General features: G+C 38.5%; 1 protein-coding gene across 4 annotated transcripts in view; it reads left to right on the forward strand.

The window, feature by feature from the left end:
* GADL1 (glutamate decarboxylase like 1) overlaps positions 1-25352 on the forward strand; it is a 203070-nt gene that overhangs the window by 58631 nt on the left and 119087 nt on the right. For all 4 annotated transcript variants that reach the window (XR_003677018.1, XM_007118799.4, XM_028479734.1 and 1 more), the window contains exons 9-11: positions 3803-3919; positions 8971-9035; positions 9309-9390. Coding sequence is in view for 3 of the 4 variants with exons in the window: in XM_007118799.4 (XP_007118861.2) it covers positions 3803-3919; positions 8971-9035; positions 9309-9390 (264 nt within the window). In the remaining variant the exon portion in view is untranslated. The remainder of the gene's footprint in view (positions 1-3802; positions 3920-8970; positions 9036-9308; positions 9391-25352) is intronic.

The raw sequence follows: 25352 nt of genomic DNA on the forward strand, positions 1-25352 counted from the left end.
ATGAAATTCAACTTATCTGGAGCATGCTAGATCACTGTATTTGGTGTGAAATTCTGTACTTAAAAGTTCTGCCTTTATTGCAGATGTATTGGCTTCTGGTGTGTGTCCTTAGCACTATATTTTTTAAAACATTCCATTGACAAGTGGATTTGACAGTTGTCTGGTGGTACAGGTTATCAGATTTCTTTATCTCTTGGGTAAAATTCTGTATTGCAACCTGTTTATTCTGCTGTGAACTACAGATATCACCTTCTAGTTTTATCTATTTTTTAAAATCTAGTTTTATCTTTTTCTACAGAAGTTCCTATCAAAAAGAACTTTATGTTATTAATGCTTGTTGGTGGGGAACACCCACCAACACCCCTTCCTCCTTCCTTCCTTCCCTTCCTCTCTTTCTCTTTCCTTCCTTCCTCCCTCCCTTCCTCCTTTCTTTCTTTCTTTCTTTCTTAATTTTAAACTTTTCATTATGGAAAATTGTAAATAAATGTAAAACTAATATAATGAGATTCCATATACCAGTCATGCAACTTTCACAATCATTAGCTTATGCTCGCATCCCCTCCCAGTACCTCTAGATCAGTTTGAAGTGTATCCTACACATTATATCATTTGATCTATAAATAGCTCAGTATATCTGTAAAAGATATGTACTCTCTAAGAAAAACCCATAACGCAATTATAAGAAACAATAAGTTCTTAATATTATCCAGTATTCACTCTGATTAAATTTTCTCCCATTACCTTTTTAAAAAAATAGCTGGCAGTCTGAATAAGGAGTCATACAAAGTCCATGTGTGGCGTTTGGTTGATTTATCACATAAATCTTTTCTAACCTACGGTCTCCCCTCCTTTTTTCCCCTGCAACTGATCTGTTGGAGAAACCAAGTCCTTTGTCCTGTAGAGTTTTCACATTATAGGTTTCATTGATTCCATCAAGAATTTGAGACTCTAAGTGCTCCCCTCCCCTGTACCTCCCCATCTGTTTTCTATATTTCCTGTAATTTGGCTGTTAGATACTGAGACTTGGGGAGATTCAGGTTGGAATTTTTACCAGGAAGACTTCATGGGTGGCATTTTGCCCTTCAATCAGGAGACGTCTTGGGCCTCCTTTTGTTATCGGTCCATCTATCACAGAACTCTGCATCAGCCTCTCACCTCATGTATTTTGCTGCCATTTGTAATCGTTGTCTAGACCTGTTATTTCATTAGTGATGTTCTAATTCATTCTCTCATTCCTTCTTCATTTAGTGGCAGGCCTACTACCCTAAACATTTTTGTTTCTTCATCCATATTTGGTTTCCCTAAGGAAACAGTTTGGACAAGCAAGACAGAATCAATATTTTATTCTTTTCTCTCATTTACCAATTTTCAGAATAGTGAGTGAGTTGCCAAGCATCCTGAAAGATAGCCAAACTTTTTTTTTCTTTTTAAAGTATCATGAAGAACTCATCTTCTAACATATTGGATGGATTTTACTCCACAGCAGTCATTATTATTTTCATTGTTCAAATTTCTGTTTGTTTTAACAATGAAAGGCCATGAAAGTGACATATCCTGAAGTTGAGAACTTGAAAGGGAAGTTTTTAAAAAGTAAAAATTGCTTTAGGCACATTTGAAAGTAGGGCAACAGGGTTAGAGTTGGCATGCCTCCTCAGTTTTCTCTCAAGTCAGTTAAAACTTGAGCTTGGATTCACTAAGGACAAATCTTGCATCCGTTCTGAGACTTTAATACCTGATGACTAGTTTCTTTTTCTCAGTAGCTTCAGACCTACTTTTTGTTGTTGTTTGTTTGTTTCAAGCTTTTAACTCATATTGTTACAGACATAAGAAATAGTTATCAACTTTTTTTTTTTTGCTGCTGGGATTCAACTCCCTGGCCAACCGTGATCCATTAAAAATCTGTTGAGCAGTGACCTTTACCTTGATGCCATTACAAAGATGGTAAAAACCACAAAAGCATCAGAAGTTCTAAAGTGCTTATAAAAAGATAAAACTAGTATAAACACTGAATAATTGGAAGTATTTTTGTATATGAGTATTTGAAATGACAAACTTTCTTAGAGAATGCAGCTCATTGGCAACACACAATCAATACTGTTTCCACTGACTTTTCTCATTAATAGTGTGAGATACGAGAAGGGGAAAAAAAAAAACTGGAAAGTTAAATCCAGATTAGGAAAGTTGAATTTCTGGGACTTATATTTATAGCTAGATTAAAAAGGTAAGGAACACTCATTAATGGTCTGTAATAGCTAGCATAGATATTTTCTCACAATTGTCAGGATGTCATAGACTTTATAAGGAAAGCTCAACCATTAAAGACACCTTCAGTGGTTTTAGTAAATTACTTTTTCTGTTGCTTTTACTGATGGATGTAAATCTGGTCACATTTCATTTAGGTCATGGGCATGATAAAGACATAATCTGTTGGTAGTTGATTACAGGGAAGAAGTCCCAAAGCCTATGGTCCCTGGGGCTCTGTCACCTACCGGCCCTGCTCTAGGAGGCATGGTGGAATGTATTCCATGTGTCACAGCCGTCTCCCCACGTGGCAGATGGATCCATTGTGTACCATCAATTTGATTCCTGTGCATCTCAGCCTAGAGATGTGGACCAAGCGTCCTTGCTCTGCCCCGCTTTCCATCGAGAAATAACTTCTTTCTGTCAAAGGTCAGCTAAATTGGAATGAATCTGGTTCAAGCCTAACACCCCTGACATTAAACGGGACATAAAAATATGTTACAAGAACAAGTGTATTTCATGATAAAACTGAGGGAAAAATGACTCCATCCTAAAATGACTTTAACTCTTTCTCTGCAAGTAAGTATTCTTGTCACTGACTTCTTGTGCTCTAGATTCAGGGTTCTGCTTGCTCTCCTGACCCCCACCTTTTTCTGCAAATTCTCCCCTCATGGCACTTCCAAAGAGAGCAACACACCTCTGCCAACACGTTGAGATGAATCTATCTGGAAACAACCTCGTGTACTGTCTTCTACATGGCTGCCATAAAATCCCTCATGGGACCAGGGTGTCTGGCTTGTTTGGCTGGAATTACCATTCATCTCTGCACTTGTTCCCACATTCTCACTTTCCTCCTATTTCTCATGGGTACCTGCTCTCTCCACAAGATGCAGCCATGGACTGGATGAGGAGGGAAGATTATGGCAGAAAGACGCAGGTTCTCTTTTCCAGCACATTCTAATGACTTTCTCTGTGGCAGCACCCGTTTGGGGGAGTGTATCCCAGTGAGGTTACCGTATCCCCTCTGACGCCAAATTTGTACCTGATTACATCCCTTGCCTTGTAGCTGCACTTACTTTACCAGGTGACAAGCAGACAGGCCTGCATGGCCTGCCCCTGGAGCTGACTGTTTGTCTTCCAGTCCTGTTCCTTCTTATTTTGGAGGTGTTAGGGAGGCCCTGATGAGTCTCCCTGGGAAGGAGTTAGGAGTCACACAGGATGCCGGTTTGCTGTGGAGGTTGAGTTTATTCACTTCTATCCGGAAAAGCTAGAGAACAGAAAAGACTCATAAAGAAAATGAGAGTAAAGAGAATAAGGATGCATGTGGAGTTGGGACAAAGGATACTATTGTCATGGCATTTTCTGTTTCTTTAACCTATTTATAGTGACTAGAGGCCATGTGATGGAGAAGTGTAAACAACACTCACTCAATGAATGTTTATCTCCAAAGAAACCAGATAAATGTCTGGGTGTATAACCCTTGTGTTTACCAACCTACTGCAGCACAGATTTAATGGTGATGATGATTCTTATAATTCTCACGTGTGGGTCCTTCTCACAGGGCGCAGCTCCATTCCTTGTCTGTGCCACATCTGGTACCACGGTATTGGGGGCCTTCGATCCTCTGGATGAGATAGCGGATGTCTGCGAGAGGCATGGCCTCTGGCTCCACGTGGATGTAAGTTCATCTGGGTGTGCATATCTGTTCAACTTTCTAGCCTTTTTGCAGCTTTGGTGGGAAGTTTTTCGTATTCTCAGTAACTAAATGTGAGGTCCCCAGCTAGTTGTATTTAAATGTATATTTCTAATTAGGGGAAATAAATGTGTTGTTTCCTGTTAGGTAATAAAGAAGAAGATCCTGCATTGATGCGCATTTTGTCTTAGTTTTCCAGATTTCCTCTTCTGTCCTGAATCATTTCTTTGGTCCCTTGGATCTACTGTCACTGAGGCCACACGGTGTGGGGGACACATTTCCTACTGTGCAGTCGAGAGGCTGGTTTTGGATTCGAATCTGCCTCCTCTTCATTGTGACCCCAGCTGTTTGGGTTTTGGTTTCATCTGTAAAGAGGGAAATGACTGACGTGGTCAATAAAGGATCCTCTAGCTCTAACATTCTGTGCTTCCAATCAGCTGGAACATGCAAAAGGCTGCATGACTTCATTGCATGCCATAACTAAAACAGGTTTTATCTGGATCTATCATAGATAACTATTGGAGAGGGATTGGGATAACTTATATTCTTAACAATTTTCTAACTTAAAGGGTTGGCCTTTTTTTTTTTCTAATTAGTTTTGTAGGCCCTGGGGTTGTTCATAATAATTATGGTCCTAAATTAAAAGTAACTCTTAAAATTCTACTTATTTAGGGTAAAAAAGTTGAATTCAGCCAGTTATGAATGCTTGTTGAGCATTTTGGTTTTCTTTGTGTGTGTGTGAAAACAGCAGTTAATTAGTTTGATTCAACCCAGTGGAAAGAACTGTTGAACCTGCAGTTGAGAGGAACTTTCCTCCAGTGAGTGGTTCGTGTCCTCCTTATCAGAAAAAGAAAGGACAATATTTTTGACTTACTGAACATTAGGTAACTGAGCATTTATTTGGGGGATATGCCTGCACATAATTTTATAGTTTGGATGATTTTATGCTTTCAAGGTAAAGTTTCTATGATATAATATCAAAAGAATTTTTCAGCAACTCAAAGCTTTCATTAAATGTATGCTAATATTTGGTAAAAGCAGAAGTAGTAATATAAAGCTCACTAGAGTTATAGGCTTGATTAGTAAGCCAATGGCAATACATCAGGTAGATTATTTGTGACTTCTTTAAATGGGATTATAGTGTCTGTATCTGTTCACATTTCAACTTATATCTTATTGATTTTTATGGACTTAGAAGCATAATAATACAGTATGTCCTGAAAGATAATATGAAGTGAGTACTTTTGTGACTGTGGAAATAGGGGCAAAATCAAATATATGAGCAGTTATACTTAAAAATTCTACTCTCATAAAAGAAACATCAAATATAGATTATATGGTTTATGTAAAACAGAGTAACTACAGCAGTTTCCAAATTGGCAGTGATATTAAGAGATTTATGGGGCTTAGAAAGAATTGTGATTTATAAGATGTTAATGAAAACCTCTCTAGCTTTTCTAAAAATCAAAGGTTGAATTTTTGAAGAAAACACTTTTATAAGGGAATATTTAAGCCACACAAATTGTTCTCTTTGCATATAATAAGCTTCAAGTTGAATGTCTGTAGTATTAGATAAATTTGACAACTGTTTATATGACTTATTAAAGAAATTAGCTCTAACATTGAGACAGTACTCACTCATCCTCTAATATTGCAGACATCATTCTGTTGATAAAATTTTATGCAGGAGCATATAACTTCTCTTGAAGAAACTTCATATACCAAGGGTAGTTTATTAATTTTACAGATAAAAAATTAGTAAAATTACAGTGATTTCTTTGGCCTGTTTGAATTTTTTTTTTTTTTTTTTTGGCTGCATTGGGTCTTCATTGCTGCACACCGGCTTTCTCTAGTTGCAGTGGGCGGGGGCTACTCTTTCTTATGGTGTGCGGGCTTCTCATTGCGGTGGCTTCTTGTCACGGAGCACGGGCTCTAGGTGCATGGGCTTCAGTAGTTGTGGCACGCAGGCTCAGTAGTTGTGGTGCACGGGCTTAGTTGCTCCACGGCATGTGGGATCTTCCTGGACCAGGGCTCGAACCCCTCTCCCCTACATTGGCAGGCGGATTCTTAACCACTGCGCTACCAGGGAAGTCCTGAAATTTTCTAAAGGGTATTTTAAAGATCCTTTAAAATATTAGAAACTGGCATTTACTTGATTTCTTTTTAAAATGTAATTAGAATTGCTTGGTCTTCTGCGTTTTCCATAAAACCAGGTTGTCCGGCATATATACCATATCTTATTATTTCTAAGATACACATATTTTGTTTACATTTTTAATATACTTAATTGGTATGTTGATGTCATTTTTTTTTCTTAGCAATCCACAAAAAAATGGTACTCTTACCTCTGATAGTGTCTGAAATTTTGTTAATTACAATGTATTTTTAAACAACAAAATAAGAAAAACTTCAGTTGTGTTAGAATATTTTGCCTCCAGGATTATTCTGTATCTGCGAGAGTCAATGTTATCCCAGCCTCTGCCTGAGACCAGGATTTCAGGGCTGGTCCAGCTCTTCTCTGAAGCACAGGCTGCGGCCACTGCAAAACCTCACCCTCCCAGCAACACTTCCTACGGTGTCTCACCCACACTCCATCCCAAGTCCCGAGGGAGGTGACAAACACTGTATTTAAAATCATGGGCTTTAGGGGCTGCCATCTCTGCATTCCACCCTGCCTCCACTTCCCTTTCAAGAATGGCTCTACAATTAAATTTTTAACTAATTACTTGAAGAGAAAAACGTAGTAAAATGGTACTCATGGTGTCTGGCTCATAGCTCAATAATGACATCCATTGGTTCGATGTTGTTGCAAGCTCTGGAGTGAGGGGGTTATGGAGTGAAACCAATACAAGTAGGGCACTGGCATCAGGCACGTCGTTTTCCCCCTTTCAGCTCTTTTGAGGAATACTTTTGTGGATGAGCTGCTTCTAACCCTGCCTACCACCCTGTAAACCAGTGAACTAATGCCTTGAAAGAGTTCATGTGATTTTAAAACTTCAATCCAGCTCACTAAGATTGGCAGAATATTGTCTGCTTTTTGAGGAGGAAGAAGAGGCAGAGGCCAGTGCAGGAGGCACCAGGGAGGGCAGGTGGAAAGGGTGAGAGTGAATGGGCGTGGCTGAGCTTAACTGATTAATCCTTCCCCTAGTTGCCACTGGTAGGTTCTCAATGCGGTTGGGGGTTAAAAAGATTGAGAAAAGCAGGCAACTTAGAGTTTAGGGATGTAAGAGAAGTAAAAGAACCTAATATGTAAGTCATCTTCATGTTCATGAGGGTCAAGTTCTCAAACCCCAGGTCTGGGGAGCCTCAGTTAACAGGTTCAGATCACGTTTTCCCAGACGCTGAGGGCAGCTGCCTCCATAGCTCAGCTTTGGTCACACATGGTCCATCATGAACTCTGGTGGGAAAGAGAGGGCAGCAGCAAGGGGACTTGACTGACAATCCTGATCATCAGTCCTTTATCTGGGCATCTTTGGAACTCGCCTGCACACCCTTCGGCCCACAAACCTTTGGGAACCCTATGGGGTCACTGGAGAGTCTAGTCCCTGGAAACATGGCTGGAACTAAGGTGAGGCAAGTGAGGTTCCTAGGGTTCATTGGACAGGTAAGTATTATGAGCAAAGGAGAGGAGAGCTGAGAATAAGGAGAGGAAACAAAATCCCACTGTCAGTAAGTCTGGAGGGGAGGGAGGAAGAATCAATGTGAGAAATAAGAAAGTTAGCATGGTATTTGAAAATTTAAGGAGGGATTCACCCCCAGGGCCATGCAAGAGTCCAACTCTGCAAGTGAGCTTAAGGGTGCACGCTGGGTGACTCGCTCACTTGCCCCTGGGCCCAGCCCTGAATGAGAGAGCTGTTCTTAAGGCCACTCTTCATTGTCCACCATTGGGCTCAGCTTTTTAATACTCTGAGGATCGTGGAGACCTCTCATTTACTTCCTCCTTCACATCCATGGTGCACACAATCTTGCCATTTCTTTCTGCATGATATTGGGCTCTTCCTTCTGAGTTACTTCACTTAGTATGATCATCTCTAGGTCCATCCATGTTGCTGCAAATGGCATTATTTCATTCTTTTTTATGGCTGAGTAATATTCCATTGTATTGTGTTAGCCAAAAAGTTCGAACTTTTTGGCCAGCCCAATATATATGAACCACATCTTCTTTATCCATTCATCTGTCGATGGATATTTAGGTTTCTTCCATGTCTTGGCTATTGTAAATAGCGCTGCAATGAACGTTGGGGTACATGTTCATTGGGGTTGCCTTTTAAAATTCTTCTAGGCAACTCCCCTCCTACCTCAATTCTCCATGCTGAGTTCTACCATCAGGCCAATTGGTCACCTTCCCTAAGATATGATGTTAGTGTAAAAAAAGAATGGGCTTTTGTCTCTCAGACCTGATTTTTATTACCTGTGAGACCTTGGAAAATTTATAACCTCCAAACCTTAGTTTTTCTATTAAAATATTGACATGATGATAACTCTGTTCTCAGTGCAACGTTGTGCAGTTTAAATAACCGTGGAGAGCTTTCAACATCTCCCATGCTGGTCCCCTCATATTCCCTCACAACAATTCTGCTCGATTTCAAGTACCAAACTGACTTTCTTATTTCTCAAATTGATTCTTCCTCCCTCTCCTCCAGACTTATTGACTATGGGATTTCCTTTCCTGAACCCATGTCTCATGATCAGCCCTTGTACATCATGTATGGTAGAATGTCAACACTGAAGGACTATTGTCTATTTTAAATTCTAAGATTTGAGAGGATATGGACTGTGTCTTTTACACTTCTCTTTGTCCACAGGCAACTCAATGAGTACTATACCAATTTCTTTATAGTGTGGGAATTTAACTCCTAAGCATCAGTGGGGGACCATCTATTGTGATGAGGTTCTGATCACCTGAATAGAGCCAGTGATCAAAATTTCCTAGAGTCCACATTGGTTAACATCGACTTAAAGCATCAAATGACAACTGGCTGGTAAACAAGTACCATGGAAATAACATCATTTTGGTTATATAAATATCTCAACAGGCTTCCTGGGGTGGCTCAGCCTTGATGTCAAGGAAGCACCGCAAGCTTCTGCACGGCATCCACAGGTAAATGTAGTTTCCCCAGTCACAGTGCCTTTTATTTAGGCAAGGGACTCTCTTTGGCCTTTGCCCAATTAAGCGACATTTTGAAAACAGGCAAAAAACTAAGAAATTGTTTTGGTTTAAAAAAATCCCAAACTCCTTAAACCGCTCACACAATGAATCCTTTGGAGCACTAACTTGGACGTGAATACTGAATGTACCAGCATTCTTCCCACCAGTAGAAACTAATTGAGTCTCCCCTCCCTACCCTGTTTTTTTCTTTGTTTAACGTAACAGGGCTGATTCTGTGGCATGGAATCCACACAAGATGCTGATGGCTGGGATTCAGTGCTGTGCTTTCCTTGTAAAAGACAAATCTGTGAGTTTTCCTCTTATGGCCTTCATCAGGCAAGGAGGGGGGTAGATTACCCTATTTGCAGAGGACCCGTTTTTGCTTGTATTTTATACCTTGGGCCAGAGGTAGATGACGGTCTTTGGTAAATGTTGATGGAATCAAAAGGAAAGTTGAATAGACCCAGATAAAAGAAACAAGTCTGCTGCTCAGGTAATGTTGTATATTTGATTTAGGTATTATATAATCTCATTACTTACAGCAAAATGGTCTCTCTCGCCCTCATTTGGATTATATTTTTAGACTCAGTTTTAAACATTGCCAAGATATTTTTTCCCTTTGATTAAGTCCAGGATTTAAGTTATCTTGAAACTTCTCCTCCCTGAGAAAGGAGAGCAGATGTGTGTCATACATTAAATTGAATGCTTAATATGCTTAGCTGGGGCTTAACAGCCCCTTTATATGGGAAGGTTGTGGTTCAGGGCTGATCATCAAACCCTGATTTATTAGGGGATTGCCTATCTCAAGTGGTTGGTACTTAGCTGCTGTTGGAACACTGGGGAGAGCTGGAAACTCGTCTGGATTGCTGTGAGGCAAGCAGGCTGAAGTTCCTCTTGGTTAGAGGTAGAAACTCTATGCTTTCTCTGGGTTAAATAAGGATCCTTGTGGGACGTGGCCCAGGCTGGGAAGTGCCACTTCATTCTTAGAAATGCCTCCTTAAGATCTGTGTGCAGCATGTGGGTGATCTTTCTCAGCCATCTGTTTACATTTTTTTCTTAGGGGACTCCCTTTGCCAATGCTAAAGTCATTTTCTCTTTTTAAGGAATTTTATTTCAAATGACAACCATATTTAAAACCTGAAATCTAGTCTCGTATGTGTAGATGGTTACAACTTTCTTTAAAAAAATTTTGTGATATTTGCATGTTGGTGCCCTTTGTGTTTTGAGATGACCAAACAGGATGTCCGTCAGAAACTATGAACAGATTCTGCATCTGTAGATAGAGAGACTCTTGGGAATATGAATCTATTCCTTCATGTTTTATTAGGTTGGCTACTATGGACTGCATTCAATGCCATTTAACTTTTATTCATTTAAGTTTTTCAATAGTAGAGTGACTGCATGTTATAACTGAAAGGTGGTTAAAGATTACTATATCATTTATGAACCAAAGAACATATTCAACTTGCCCACAGTTACATATATAGGACATGAAAGAGTTAGGAGTAAACCCAGGTTTTCCTGTGGTCTAGATATAAGAACAAAAACATGCCAAGCATCCTTTATGTGCCAGGCATTTTACATCTGCTTTCTCCCTAATCGGATAATCTGAATGACATCCTTATCTGTTAGTGTGATGCTCTCAGGAGTGGAAAATTTAGACCCCAAATTTTATGACTATTCTTTTAAATAACTTTCTAGCTTTTATAAATTTTTCTTGTTGAATGATATTTGGAGTGATTTAGCTAAGAATTGATTTACATTCATGTCCTTGAGGCAATTTAAAATTTTCTGGATCATCTAACGCTATATAACAGTGGTTAAAATAATTTTTTGAAGAATTCATTCCTGGATCTCAATGCAAACTATAGCACCCATGTCTGCTCACATGGCAGGAATTAACAGATTAGGAAAATTGCATTCATGGTGCAAAGAAAGGAGCACTTTCAAAAGTTGCCTTTTTTTAATGAAAGACTGTTTTCAAATTACCTGGAATGCAGAATTGAACCATGAGGTATGAGATATGACCATCGGCTTAAGTTCTGTGTCGGCAGTTTTCTGTCCCTTTTGTCCCCATTTTCTGCCTCTGTTGTTTTCTTTCATACTTTCATTCATTCTACCACTGCCAACTGACTCCTACATAGGCTGAGCGCAGTACTGATGCTGGGCTTAGAAACAGACACGTTCCCCATAGTCAAAGAGCTTATAATCTCACAAAGGAGATAGTGAACAAAGTGTGCATATTGAATTGTTTGATTACTATTTTGGTAAGTGCTCTGAAGAGTGTGTTGGACACTGTTGATTATATATTCACCAGCCGTCCCGACCTCCTTCCTTCTCTCTCTTGATGCTCATCTAACGAGCCCCCCCCTTGCAGCTAAGAGTCACCATATGACACAGATATGGCCACTGTAATGAGGGAGAAATGTGAAACAAAGGTTTTAGTTTCTGGTAGAGGTGCTATACCCAAGAGGAGAGCTTTCTGCTCCCTTTTCTACCATGAATGCAGAAACATTGTTGTGTCAGATCATGATATAGGGAGCTCTGACAGCCACTTTGTAGCCATAAGGCAATGACCCTAAATTAAAAAGTGAACATGCACAGAATGGCAGAGCATAGTCTTGGATAACAGTTTTGAAATATTGCACTTAGTATGGAAGTGCCCACTTCCAGACCTTTTGTGATATGTATGGTAAGTGTCTTTATTGCTAAAACTACTTTTACTGGGTAACCTGTTACTTGAAGCCAAATGCACTCTTATCTGAGACAGAGAACAGTGTGTTACTCAGACTACAAAGCAGGGACACCTGAGAAGTTCCAGATGGAAGGAGCAGCATGTGCAAAGTCTTTAAGAAAGGAGCGTCCTTTTTTAAATTTTAGGAACTGAAAGAGGTTCATTGTTGCTGAAGTACAGAGAGTAATGCTAAGACCAGCATGAGATGAGACTAAAAGATTAGGCAGTGGATGGATCATGCAGGGTCTTAGAAACCATTTTAATGATTCGACGTTCAGAACAATGGAAGAATTTTAAAAGCAAGGAGTAATCAGAAAAGATTTTCATTTAAGACAACGAATTGAAAGGGGGCAAAAATGGGTACGAGATGAGAAAAGACCTGCAGTCTCCAAACAAGATAATGGTAGGGTATGGAAAAATTGTGATAAAATTCAAGATATATTTTAGCTATCAACTAGACCAGGCTGAATTCCCAGTTATATATGGGACATGAGGAGGAAGCAGGCATCATGGTTGACTCCCTGAGTAGTGATACAGCAACTGAGTGAATGGTCCTGTGTAGGGAGATGGAGATTGCTGAAGGAAGAGAAGATTCCACAGGGAAATATCTTGATTTAGCATGGGCTATGTTAAATTTGAGACTCCTGTGCGGTATGCAAGTGAAGGTGTCATGTACGCAGTTGACATATGGATGCAAAGCTAGGAAAAGGGTTCTGGGCTGGAAAAATATATTAGGGGATTGTTGAATGCAGATGATGCTTGAGGTCATAAAGTGGAATGGCTTGCCTTGGGAGGAAATTTGTAGTGAGAAGAGGATGGAGATCTTAGGCCTGAAAAACTTCAGAGTCTGAGTTTAGAAGAGGAGGAACCAGCAGTGAGAGAGAAAGCTGAGTTGGAATGGCCAGGGAGACAATAGGAGGACCAGGAAAGGGTGATGCTAATGAAATAGAAACATATTAGGAGGAGTGTGACTCTGTCTTAGTGTCGAAGCTTGAGTATCATCACTTCCTTAAGGAGGAGTTTCCTGACTCACCCAAATAACTGTCATCTCTCCATTATTCCTTCTCAGAGCCCGTTCCCTTCCTCTAAAGTGCTCAGCACAATTTGTAATTATGATTTCTCATGTATTAATGTTCCCTCCCTTAGAATGTAAGCTGTATATAGATAGGAACCGTGTCATTATATTCACCACTGTATCCTGCGTGCCTAGCAAGTACTCACTGAACGAGGAAAAAATAAAAATCCACTGAAAAAATGAATGATTCAGTAAATTTAAAATCCTCAGAAATATCTGCTTTCATATCAGCAATAACTAGGAGTTTCCACTTTCTCCCCTACCCCAAATTATTCCTTCTGAGAGCTCTGAGGTAACAATGATTAAAATGATAGTTGATGAGCTTTATTGCCTTAGTCCTAACACAAGGCTTGAGTGTGCCACCAGCAGGCAGTTGATGAATAGTGATTTTAATTTGGACTTACTTCTCCAGTTAATGGAAGGGGGTAACTCTAGTTAAAAGAAAGCAAATTACTTAGTGAACATACTTCTGTTAAGGGAAAAACTAATTCCCTAATTGTACCTTCAAAGCCCCAGCATTCACAGTGCTGTTTTCCTGATTGACTAGCTGGTGGTGTTTGTTCACATTTTTAATTTCCTGCATCCATAAAGAAGACTGCTTCGGAAACAAAGAGCTGTTGCTCTCCAAGTCATACTATCACTAACACTCTGCATGATAGGGATAAAAAGAAAATCAGGGATTTAAAAAAAATCTGTGATTATAAATAGGTTGACTTCAGATGTAAATGCTGGGTCTACATGGTTGCTTTGGATCAAAGACAATTTTGATGCTTTGATCTAAAATAAAAGGCAATGCGTCTAAGAATCAGATGCATAGATGGAGAAAAATCTCAGTATTGGCTTTTTGACTTTTAGTGTTTATTGGAAGAACTATTTAGTTAAAAAAAAATCTAACAGATATATGAGAACATGAAAAATGCTAATCAGATGACTTTTTGAGAATAAATAATTCCTCTCTATTTCTACTTATCATCATCATCCAATATTAACTCACAAGGACTTCCTGTTTAACCTAGCAGCTATAGATAATTAAAGGGACATTTTTTTCTTAGAAAAACTGTGTAGATACTAAGGATTTTTTAAATTATGTCCATTTTTATATGTTTATTTCAGAAGTAATTCACCTACATCATAGACCAGAATCAGAAAATTCAGATAGGGAGAAGGATGAAGAAAAAAGATGCCCTTTACAAATATCTGAAGATGCATATTTTCTTAGGCATATTTATATATTTAAATGTACACATATGTATTTATCTAACATAAAAACATATTTTGATTTTAGCATGCTTTTTCTGTTTCACAAAATTGTGAACATTGCTCCATGTCAATATGCATTGCATACATTTTCCATAGCTGCATGGTGTTCTATCATTTTGATATTTGATAATTAACTAGACTACCTCCTTACCACTGACCAACTAGATTGTTTTGATTTGGGGCTAATATAGATGTGGCTGCCACCTTTGAGGCTAAATCTTTGGGCATATCCTTTATTTTTCCCTTAGAATAAATTCTTAGGAGTCGAAGAGCCATGATCATCTTTCATGATGCTTTTTTATACTTGTTTCCTAATTTTCCTTCTAAAAAATTGCTTGCCTTCTCACTAGCAGAGTATGAGTGTGTGTGTGTGTGTGTGTGTGTGTGTGTGTGTGTGTTAGCTTTTGACATAGCAAGGGTTTTTAGCTTTGTTGATTTGACAGGCAAGACATTTGTACACACATACTAACAGACACGTAACCATTTTCCTTCTCATTTTATCCAGTGATGTACTGTATCTCCTCCTACTCAGGGATCTTCTTTAGCTGAAGGTATTGACACTCAATTCTGGGCTACCTAGGTTTCAAGTTTGAGGCTTTGGAGATAGACTTGCAATTCTTTCCCTTTCATCTTCAGTCTAGAGGAGGCTCAGGATGGTCCCAGTTTTTCTTTAGAAGAAGTAGCAGGAAGAAGAGGAGCAGGGAGTTCATTCAGTATACACTCATTGAAGGTATACTGTGGGCCTGGCACTGCTATGCATGGAGGAAAAATGGAAAAGGAGACTCATACCATCTCCCAGTGTGGTTCCCCAAGAGAAGGCGGGAATTTTTCACTGGGATACCACACCTGAGAAATGTGTTCTCTCTCAGACCCACTTAAATTTATATCCTGAATGATCATTGATACTGCAAAGGACAACTATTATATGCCATTAAATAAATGTGCAAGAAAATAAAAAAGGGAGAGAACATGGCTTAGAGAAACTAGGACAAACTGTGTCTGCTTTTTCAGCTCTCATTTTGCTTCATGGAGTTCCTATGAAAGTGCCATTAGATGGTTTGAAAATACTGAACAATCTGATCATCAAAAACTTCTTTTCTCTCATTCCAGAGAACACTCACACTTCCTCTACACACGTACATTATACATTTCTTTGGAATGACAGCCTCCTAGCTAATGGAACAGAAAAGGGGGAAGGTCAGTGTTTAAAACTGATTAGAAAAAAAGAAACATTTGACTTGAAGGAGAGACATCAGTCTCCTGGGCTTGAGGCTGCCGAAATTATTCTCCAGATCTTGGAGACTCTTGCCTGAGCTCAGAAAATTCTTCAGCTTTTCAGCAAGGTTGAGAATTTCATGACACTGGCAGAGCTCAACAAATTCGTGGTTGGTAAATAGCCCATTTTCTTTTTAATTGCTGTTTTTTTTTAATTATAATGAAAAAAGTTAATTTTTTCATGAGACTTTTGGAAATTTGTGCATATATATATATATGCACATCACATTAAAAAAACTTCACATGGTATAGTGTCTGCTTTCCTTCCCCATGAGGTAAAGAGAGATAATAATTAATGTTAGAATTGCTTGTATTCAAAACCCATCATATCTTTCTCCACTGAAAAAACCAATAAATTGGGTTTTCGGATTTACTGGGTTCATATGGCAATTGTCATTAATTTTAACAAGGGGATTTGTACTTTGTTTTAGAACCATGCATCATATAGCCTAGTACATTAATTCCTTGGTGAACTGCAGCTCTGAGGGATGTGTTATTGCATGATCATGATTGTACTCTCTGATTCCAGTCAATAGTTGCCATCATGTCATAAATGGGCACAAGTCCCAGCAGAGAACCTATCCCTTGGTTCTTGGAATCATCTATATGGTAGACTGTGAGTTACTGGAGAACAGAAGGGGTCTATTCATTGCTGTACTCCCACTACTTAGTACAAAGCCTGACACTCGATTCATGCTCAATAAAAAGGTTTCCTGGAGTGAACTTACTTTGTATCTTTTCCCAATACTATAAAATGCGTAATATTTTAAATTTGTTACCTGCAGTAGATCCTTTATCATCACAACCTGATCTCTTTCAAGTCTCAGAGCGTCCCTTCTTGCTAGTACATAGAGGTTTTTTTTTTGAGGGGGTGTAGAAATTGCTTGTCTTATCCATATGGTTTGAGATGTCCATTATCTCCTTACATCCCATTTCATGTTGGTGATTAGAAAATGTCTACCATAAACTGTGCCAACATTTGGCCTTTTATCTACATGCCTCAGAGACCAATAATAAATCAGTGACTCATGCTTTCCTTTTTGCAGAAACCATATTGTCTTTCCCCTAGAAAGTTATTTTTGTTTCAGTGTCTAATGATGCTGTGCTTTATTGGATACTGGACAAGCGGAAGAGAAGCTTGCTTTTCCAGGGCTCGCGGGTCCTCTCTTGACCCCTTCTAATGAACAGAATGACATTCACAATCTGCCAGGGTAACGGTGGTGGCTGTTTGTAATACTAGATCAAGCATCTTGGCCAACAGTTTTCCAATTTCATCCTTGAGTTCCTTCAGACCTTTGGGTGGCTGCCACCTGGTCCTACTGATTGAGCTACATTTATTTCATCAGTTTGACTTGAATGAGTTGGGGTGCTGCCCATGGTTGCATTTAATATCATCTGCCTGTCTATTTCTGGAGAACCCAAAGAATATGGGAATTTCTCTGATATCCTTCCAGGTAAAGAATTCGTTCTTCATAACAGCCATCCCATGTCTATGGGACCGCAACATTTGCTTCTCTGCCATTCATCACAGAAAACTTCAGATTTGCTAAGAAATGACCAAGAGGGAAGAAATAGGAAATTCTACCTTTGTGTCCTTTTGTCATCTCTGATTCCACAAAAACTAGCAGTTGAAAAATATCCCAGAAAGAGGATTCTACTTACAGACTGAATTTTCTATATCTTACCTTGTAACAAAACTGATTAGGGTCCCATAATATAGGAAGATTACATAAGTTAAAATCTAAAAAAAACCAAGAAACATAAGGATTAGGGCATAAAAGAAAACCTGGAAAGAAGCTAATAGAAAAATGCATGCCATAAGTAGCAAGCTACACCTGCCTCAGTGGGTAGGCTAAAATTTGATTTTAGCATTTTTAAAATATTCTAAGCATCTGCCTTTTGCCTTTATTTTATTTTTTACTATTAACTCACTACACCAACGCTTTCTCTTCTATTTCTACTCTCTGGTGTGATGCTTGAGGCCCTTTTGACTTCTTGGCATAAATCGTTCCATTTGTTTTCCTTTGCACATTTCTAGCTGTCATATTTGTTGTTTTCCAAGGAAGATATCTAAAAACATATCTGACACTCCTAATTAGGCTTTCTAGCTTTGTTGTTTCAAGGCCAAATAATTTCAGGGAGTCCATTTTTTTGTGGGTTTTTCTTCCGTGGCAATTCAAAATGCAGATAAAAGTGCATGTGAATAAGAGAAGTATTTTAATTTTATAGATAACTCAGAGGTGGTAAATATAGATTTATCTTATATAGATTTTTAGCTGTTGTACTTAAACACTAATTTGTACAGAAATTGTTACTGGAATATAATAAAGGAATTAATTGTGGACTGAGTAGAAAAACAGAAACTCTGTAAAATAATTGCCATATTTTATATATTGAAGTTACATACAACTCGTGCATGCAAGCACACGTGTATTTACTCAGCAAACACACTTGCCTTTAGGTCGCTATGATGCTGATGGAAAATCATAATTTAGGAAGTTTTGTTAATTGCAAAAGGAATTAGAATCTTCTCTGGTAGTTCATTCTAAGGGCTATTTGGGAGTTTAGAAGACATTGATATTTTTTCAATTATTATGAAATATAAGGAAAATATAAAATATGTATGAAATGCATTTATTTAATTTATTTTTATAAAAAGAATAATCAGGTGATTCCCACACAGATTAAAACAAAGAACAGAAACCCAGAAATCCCCTATGGGCTCTTTCCTGTTACTGACTTTTTAACTTTTCTCTTTAGTTTTGCTTTGTAGTTATGCATTCTCAAATAATTAGTTTACTTTTGCCTTTTTGAAATTTATGTAAATGGAATCATGCAGTATGTACTTCTTGGTTTGGCTTTGTTACTGTTGTTACTCAAACTTACCTTACGTCTGTAAGATTCATTCACGAGTTGCACAATCACAGGGTTATTCATTTTCTACTTTATACTGTTCCATATGAGCAAATCACCATTTGATTATCCATTTTGCTATTGATGAACATTTGAGTTATTCTAATTCGGGGCTTTTACAAAATTTTGCTACAAACATTTTTGTGTACATGTCTTCATTGCTTGCTGTGTCCCAGAGGTGCCATCTGGTATAATTTTCCTTTTTCTTGAAGGTCATATTTAGGAATTTCTTAATGAATCAAAAGGTGGCATACTCTGTTAGACTTTGCTTCTTTGAAAATGTCTTTATTTCATTTTTGTCTGGGGATAGAATTCTGTCAGGAATTTTCCTTTAGAACTTTAATGATTTTTTTTTTTTTTTTTGTCTTTTGGCATTGTGTATTAGGAAGTTAACTACTTAACTCTCATTCCTTTGGTGGCAAAATAACTTCTTTCTCTGGCTTCCTTTAAGATTTTCTAGCTTTCTTTAATTTTCTGCCATTTATCTATAATGTTATTATTATATATTTTGTTTGGTTTTTCTTGCTTAGACTCCATTGTGCTTCTTGAATCTGAAGATTGACATGTTTCATAAGTTTTAAAAATTCTCCATGTAATTATCGACCTTGTCTCCTTTCTTTTCTGGCACTCCAATTAAATGCATATTAAACCTTCTTACTGTTTCTTCTCTTACTCTAGTTTGTAAGTTTCATAACTTTGTCTTTCCTTGTCTCCTTGTGGATAATTTTTAGGGCCTATTTGAAATTCACTGATTCTCTATTCAGCTATGTCTAATCTGCTATTAACACTAACCCTTGGGTTCTTACTTTATTATTGTCTTTCTGGTTTCGTGGCATCAAACTGAATCTTTTTTACATATAGAAGGTCTCTAGGTTCTTGTTGACATTTTTAAGATCAGCTTTTATCTCCATGAACATTCTGAACATAGATTCACAGTCTGCCTCTGCTAACTCTAGTTTCTGGATTCCCACAAGTGCTATGCCTATTGTTTCTTAAGTCTGTGAGTCCTGGCTCTCATATTATCTAGAGAGGTACCTTACAATCCTTGATGGTTTACTGAATATTTTACTTAAAAATTTACCTTCAGGAATAATTTGAAACTAGAAGTGAAGCTCTCTTTCTTTACAGAGGATTTTATTTTCATTCTCTGGGCATCTTGGGGGGGATTAGCAGTCCAGGACCAATGCTTAAAGATTCTCTGGATCTTCAGAGTATAATCTTGACCTCTCTTTCCAGTGGAGACCTTTGGGTCCTAAACAAGAGAAAGGATTGCTTTAGTGCTCTTGTTACATTGACCACCTTTGAACTCTGTTTCCTGAAGCCCATGGAATGCCTGCTAGGAGGAAAAGTGATGGTGATACTCCAGGTCCCCACACGTGGAGGCCACACTCCCCCTTCCCTCACCTCTCCCCACTCTAGCTCTTGTCGCAGCTGCCTTTCTGAGTCTGAACATGCCCCTGGGGTGGAAGCATCTCTGGCTCACCTCTGAGCTCCACTCCTCTCCTGTACCTCCCAGAAGTTTACTTCTGCCTTGTGTAGGTCTGCTACGCTTTTTATTAGATGCAGTTTTTATGTTTTTTTCCAGCCTTTCTTGTTATTTTCAGTAGGAGCATTTCAAGTTCGTCTAGTCTTTTATTACCAGAATTGTTATATGTCAGGCTTTGGCCTTTTAATAATCAGCTGCTGTTCAGTGCTGCCAGTGGGGATGCGCATTTGTTAATTTACTCATCCTTTCATTCCACCTGCAAATGTGTGCAGCCTCTTACGTGTTACTTGAGTAAGACATGCTCCCTATCATAAGTGAACTCAGGGGATAGTAAGAAACAAATTTTAAGCAAATAATTAAAATATAATACCTGTAGTTATGTAATAGAGTAAAAAGCAGGTGTTTTGGAAATGTGGATCAAGTGAAAGAACAACGCTGCTGCAGAAGCTGGTCTAGAAAACTTAATTGAAACAGATATGACCTTTAACATATCAATTATTGGTATTTTCTTTCCATTTTTAAAGCAATATAGGATCAAAATAGCATAGTGTCAGGCATAATGAGGAATATAAAAATTACTCGTACCCACCAAAGTTAAATCATTTCAAATTTTCTTGATAGATGAATATTAATATGTTACTGTATCTGTGTTGATATAGATTCGTGTATTTTGCTTCTATAACTAGCATGTCCTTTCTTTACCCATTCCTACCCCCTCTCATTATCTAAAAAACAGAGGCACTTGGGCTTATAAAATCTTCATTTAAAATTATTCATTTGTTTAACTATGACCACCATTATCTTACCAGATTTCATATTAGTTCTGAGGGATTTCAAGTTATTCTCTTGCATTTTGTAAATATATAATAATATTAGTATATAACTGTAATTTTGTTTGCTGTCTAATATTCTAATATATTTTGTTTGCTTCATATCAGTTGCAATTATAATGCACTGATAAAATTTCCAAAAATATGTTCAGTAATAATAGTAAATAGAAGGCATTTTTCTCTTCTTTGTGATTTTATTAAAGTTGCCTTAAGATATACATTCTCAAGAAGATATAAATCTTCTTGAGAAACGATCTAGGAATGAGTACTGAATTTTACCATATCCCTTTTTAATATCTGATAAGGTAGTTCTATCATTTTACTCCTGAACAAAGTTAGATGTGTGTTCTTTGATTTTCTACATTACTGATTAACCTCATTTAGTTGCAGTAAATTGCTTTAATGTATCAATGGATTTGTATTCTTAGATTTTGGCCTCTATATACATACAATTAATCTACTCTGTGTGTGTGTATGCACGCGAGCGTGTGTGCATGTTATCTTGGTTGGATTGTATTTTGACTGTCAGCTTTCAACTGTCTTATTTGTTTTAGAATAATTATGAGAGCATAGAGATCATCAGCTTTTAGAAATGGTGAGAAAAGTCAATCATAAAACTCTTGTTCAGAAATTTGGAGGGAGATAATTCTTTATTTTCCCATTTTTATTCAACTGTTAAGAATTTCATGCTCTGCTTGATCAATTTCAAGAACATTTTCTCAAATATTTAATACATTTTATTAAGGTTTTCAAGTATATTAGTAGAATCTATATCATTTCATCATTTTCATCTAATTTTTACCTTATATCCTTGCCTGAAGTCTTAATTTTTAAAATATTTTTTCTTAGTTTGCTTACCTTATCTTCTCTCCATAAGAATCACTTCTTGCATTTATTTTTTCAAGTCACATCTTTATTGTTTATTTAATTGTTATTCATTTACTCCTGCTTCTTTATGTTTTTGTTCTGTAAAAATGTTATTTTACATTTGAGGGCAGTTTTGGCTCAGCTCCTTAAATTTTCTTTTGGAGTATTCTCATTTAAATTATTTCCCAATTAATCTATAATCACAGAGTTGATTTACTCTTCGAGCCAACGGTGATTTATAAAAGTAATTTTCACTTCACAAGTGCTTAAGATGTGTTATGAAATTCCGGTTTGTTTTATTGTAGTCAGATCATCAAAATGAAAGCAGAGATCAAGAGTGATGAATTTTTACCTTTTAAGCTCAAAAGTTGAAAGGACAGGGCTTCCCTGGTGGCGCAGTGGTTGAGAGTCCGCCTGCCGATGCAGGGGCCACGGGTTCGTGCCCCGGTCCGGGAAGATCCCACATGCCGCGGAGCGGCTGGGTCCGTGGGCCATGGCCGCTGGGCCTGTGCGTCCGGAGCCTGTGCTCCGCAACGGGAGAGGTCACAGCAGTGAGAGGCCCGCGAACCGCAAAAAAAAAAAAGAAAAAAGAAAAAAAAAAAAGTTGAAAGGACATCTTATCGTCCAGAATCCACTTTTAGTTTGCATTTTCTTTCCCAAGCAGATAAACAGTCCTCAAGTTTGGGGAGGGGAGAAGAGTGTTTGAAGAAGAACCAAGTATTAAATATGAATAAGCAAACCCAGGGGGTTCAAGAAAAACCAGAACTGGGAAGATTCCACATGCAGAGGAGCGGCTGGGTCCGTGGGCCATGGCCGCTGGGCCTGTGCGTCCGGAGCCTGTGCTCCGCAACGGGAGAGGTCACGGCAGTGAGAGGCCCGCGAACCGCAAAAAAAAAAAGAAAAAAGAAAAAAAAAAAGTTGAAAGGACATCTTATCATCCAGAATCCACTTTTAGTTTGCATTTTCTTTCCCAAGCAGATAAACAGTCCTCAAGTTTGGGGAGGGGAGAAGAGTGTTTGAAGAAGAACCAAGTATTAAATATGAATAAGCAAACCCAGGGGGTTCAAGAAAAACCAGAACTTCCCTGTAAATAGAATGTGTGGGTTCTTTCCTTTCTTGGCCCAAGTTCTAGGTGAGGCTCAGAGATTTGGGAAGGATCCCTTCTCCCCCACCTCTCATGTCAATCTGGAAAGCAGAAATTAAATAGAGATGGGAAGCGGGTATAAACAAGGCATGAGAGTGCCTGAGATACCCCCAGTTCTCCTGTAGGCTTCACAGTGGCTGGTCGGAAGAGCAACCGAAAGTGACTGAAAATGAACCGGGGGCACAAGGGAGACTGGAAATAGGGTCAAGAAGCAAGGAGCATGACTCATGTGATCTGACAACCACAGCCCAAGGCAGGTTTTTAGACGTAAGCAGGAAAGAGCATCTGGAAAGAGCTAGAGATGGTCAGGTGGTCAGCACAAGGACAGAGGTGACCACACTGCAAAAACAAGTATCCCCTCCTTAGCTTCAGTCAGCAGATTTAGCGATTGAAAACATAAGATGCTCAGTGAAATTTGAATTTCAGATAAATGACATGTAATATTTTAGTATAAGTATATCCTAAATATTGCATGGCATAATACTTTTACTAAAAATTTTGGGTTTTAGGAATTTATATGAAATTTGTATATAATTCAAATTTAATAGGTGGTTTTGTATTTTATCTGATAACCCTCCTTAGTGGCATTTGTGAATATCCCAACGATGTTAAACAAAAAGTAAGAGGAAGAAACCTCTCAGAGGAATAATCTCGATTGCCCATGTTTTATGTCTGTGTGGTCTGAGAAATCACTCAGTTTGAGCTTTGAGTTTTTCTGGAAGTGACCCGATTAAATAGTTTGCATTGGAAATAAACATAGCTCCAAATCAGAAATGTTTTTTAGTGAAAGAAAAGTGAAGTGTCATTTTTGCATATCCAAAGTGATACCATTTTGAAATTCATAACAATTTTATATGTTTTTAAGTTCATGTGACAGGTAAAAGTTGGCACTTCACAGTATGATGTTTACATCTTTACCCCACAGACGAGCACAAGCTAAATTAGGATCTTGCAGTGTTCATTCCAAATCCCTTGTCTTCTCCACCTCTGGTCCAGTAAGCTGGGACCAGGGGGATGCGGCAGGGGAACGGTGTGATGTGACCATCTCTGTGGGAGAGAAGGGAAGTAAGGGGTCCCTGGGAACCAGGCAGAGAGACTAAATTGTGTACTATAAATGTCTTCCATCTCTTGCTGTGACAACTTACTAATGGATTGCTGAGTTTTCAACCTGGTCCAGAAACTGAAATGAAACAAGGTAGATGGATTGCATCTTGCCCATTTCTAGCTCACAGCAGTTGTCAGAAAGAAGTTCACGGCTTCTTTTTTATAAGGCTACTCTCTCCCCAGTACATTTCATTATGCCCTTGTCACGGAGTAGCACATGTCACTATTATATGTCCTTTGGATCTTATCTTGGCATATTATTCCTCTGTTTTAGTACCAGTTTTAGACAGCACCATAGTGCGGATTAAACCCTCGACACCCAGTCACAGAAATGCCAATGCATTCATTTATAGTATTGTCAGCGTCTTTGTGCCATTTCAATATCCAACTTGCCAGAGATGTAGTGAAATTCAATGAAATACATAGCTTTTTTCAGAACTACTGAGAACCAGGAATTTATATATAATAAGAAAAAGATTGTTTTCTGCCCGTGAGGTAGCAACAGCAAGTGTTAGAAGGTTAGTCACTTTAACAGATTTTATTTTCCCATTATGAGAGTTATAGGATGCCTTTCACTTAAAGGGTTCAGTTGAAATCCAAGAGGAAAAGCTCCAGGGGAGTGAAGTTCTTTATATGTCTCTTTAATTTAAAAAGATTGTGCTTTGGGATTGACTTACTCTTTATGGGTGGTGAGGTTAACTTCATGGAGCCAGCAATCTTCAGTGTACTGTAGAGTCTGATATTGGCTGTAGAGTTTAACAATGAAGTGATGGGAACCCGCGGGCGTTAACTTTCCCTACATGGGGATGTCCCCCAAAGCCGCCATTGCTTTAGGCATCCTTGAGACAGGGCATCACTTACATTCAGGGCATTTATCATAATTATTTAGGAACAAAAATATCATTCATCGGTGCCAGGCTACATGAAATCGTAGAGAAGATATGCTGTCCCTCATCACTGTACCAATTTCATGGATTTGGGGAGGCCAGGAGAAGAAAGATAGCTGTGGTTCATTTGCAGTTCCTGTGCCTCTGGGCACTGGACCTGTCAGCGCACAGGGCCTTCCTAGAGGTTCTGAGCAGAGGTCTGCTCGAGGGCTTGAGGATATGGGGTAAGAGTCGGGGTGAAGCCTTCACCTCAGTTACTGCCTGATATCTGACCTGTTCTAAACAGTCTGAAATGGAGAATGTGTGATCTGGTCATTTAAGGATCCCATATGGCTACTTTCATGCTCTACTCCCAGAGTTGAATAGCCATGACAGTGATCCCATGGCTTATAAAGCTGAAAATATTTACTCTCTGGCTGTTTACAGAACCCGTTAGCCCATCCCTGATTTAGAACCTCCAGAGGAGAGGACTTTGTCTTCCCCACGCTCTGGGACCACAGTTTGACTAGGAAATTCTGGGATTAAATACGATTTCTCAGTGCATACCTCCCTCCACCTAGGGCCCTTGATGCCCCAGCAAGACTTGTGTTCAAATTTTGCCTCTGCTTCTGCCCTGTGTGACTTTGACAAGTCACATAATTTCTCTGAAATTCCATTATTTTACCTGTAAAATGGAGACACTTCCCATTTTGAA

Source organism: Physeter macrocephalus, chromosome 18 (genome assembly GCF_002837175.3).
Source record: "Physeter macrocephalus isolate SW-GA chromosome 18, ASM283717v5, whole genome shotgun sequence".
Lineage (NCBI taxonomy): Eukaryota > Metazoa > Chordata > Mammalia > Artiodactyla > Physeteridae > Physeter > Physeter macrocephalus.